Below are 1,102 nucleotides of genomic sequence, written 5' to 3'. Positions count from 1 at the left end.
TTCTACGTTAAAGCTTTTCATATATATTATTTCACATATATATTATTTCATATATATTATTTCACTTTGAACAAGGACTCCTAGAGTATATATATATATATATTAAATATTATTTCATACGAAAATAATAAAATGCTACGACAAAAGTCGTAAATTTATCTGAGATTTAAATTAAATATCTAATTTAAAATGTTCTTAAATTGTGTCATTATTAGATACTTTCATTTGTAATTTGTACAATTGCGAATCTATTAACAGCAAATATTTTTATTGTAAATATTTTTTTGTAACCTTCGGTGTTCGAAACAAAAAAAAGGGACACAAATTCTGAATAACAGCAAGAGACATATTTATCGATAAAATTACACAGTAAACGGCTGATCATAACAATTAAGTTACAATTAACTTACTCAAGCATTCTACGTCCTGCCTGTTCTAACGAAGCTGACTGTGTAGATCGAGTGAAACCGATTTGTGGTACCCACTGAGTCCCGTTTTTGTGATTCAAAGCGTCGAAATCTTGCGGCTTCAGGACGCGCGGCGGTTCTTTAGCTCCCTTTAGTTTGCGAGCGAGAAAAATGTAGCTGTTATTGTACTTGGGATCCTTAAACTTGATACTGCAAGCCGAGAGAAAGATACATTCTAGATTTTCTTCTATCTTTTATTGTCAACGAATAATATTAGATAATCAACGTTGGGATTTTGCAACTCTTAACGATAATCAAGGATGTTGGTATCATTAAGTTATCATTGTGCAGATATTATATCATAAAAAAAATTGCACAATGATAATATAACGATTGACTTGTTAAGAGTTACAGAATCTCAGTGCAGATTATAGTTTGTTTTAAGGAGGTTGCATAACGAATATATACAAACCAGTATACTTTGTTGTTCCTAACCGGTAAACCTCTCACAGGTGAAGGCAATGTACCACCGTCACTCACACAATCTTCCGATAGAAATACAGTACCTCGCATCCCGTCTATGCTTATCTCGACCTCCTTATCGAATCCTATACGATTCTTGTACAGACCTTTTACAAAATTGTAACCACTATTCTCTATTCCGACATACAGCCTGTCGTCACCGCGAACGTTTC

The 1,102-nt window shown here is 33.1% G+C and overlaps 1 protein-coding gene across 1 annotated transcript in view; it reads right to left on the bottom strand.

The window, feature by feature from the left end:
* LOC108684782 (5'-3' exoribonuclease 2 homolog) overlaps positions 1 to 1,102 on the bottom strand; it is a 36,468-nt gene that overhangs the window by 29,421 nt on the left and 5,945 nt on the right. Inside the window, exons 13-14 of the mRNA XM_018189263.1 lie at positions 880 to 1,102; positions 411 to 617 (exon numbers count right to left, since the gene is read on the bottom strand). The exon at positions 880 to 1,102 is cut by the window's right edge and continues 4 nt beyond it. Of these exons, the coding sequence (XP_018044752.1) occupies positions 411 to 617; positions 880 to 1,102 (430 nt within the window). The remainder of the gene's footprint in view (positions 1 to 410; positions 618 to 879) is intronic.

This window comes from Atta colombica, unplaced genomic scaffold, assembly GCF_001594045.1.
Source record: "Atta colombica isolate Treedump-2 unplaced genomic scaffold, Acol1.0 scaffold140, whole genome shotgun sequence".
NCBI classification, from domain to species: domain Eukaryota; kingdom Metazoa; phylum Arthropoda; class Insecta; order Hymenoptera; family Formicidae; genus Atta; species Atta colombica.
This window is presented reverse-complemented; position numbering and strand designations above follow the sequence as displayed.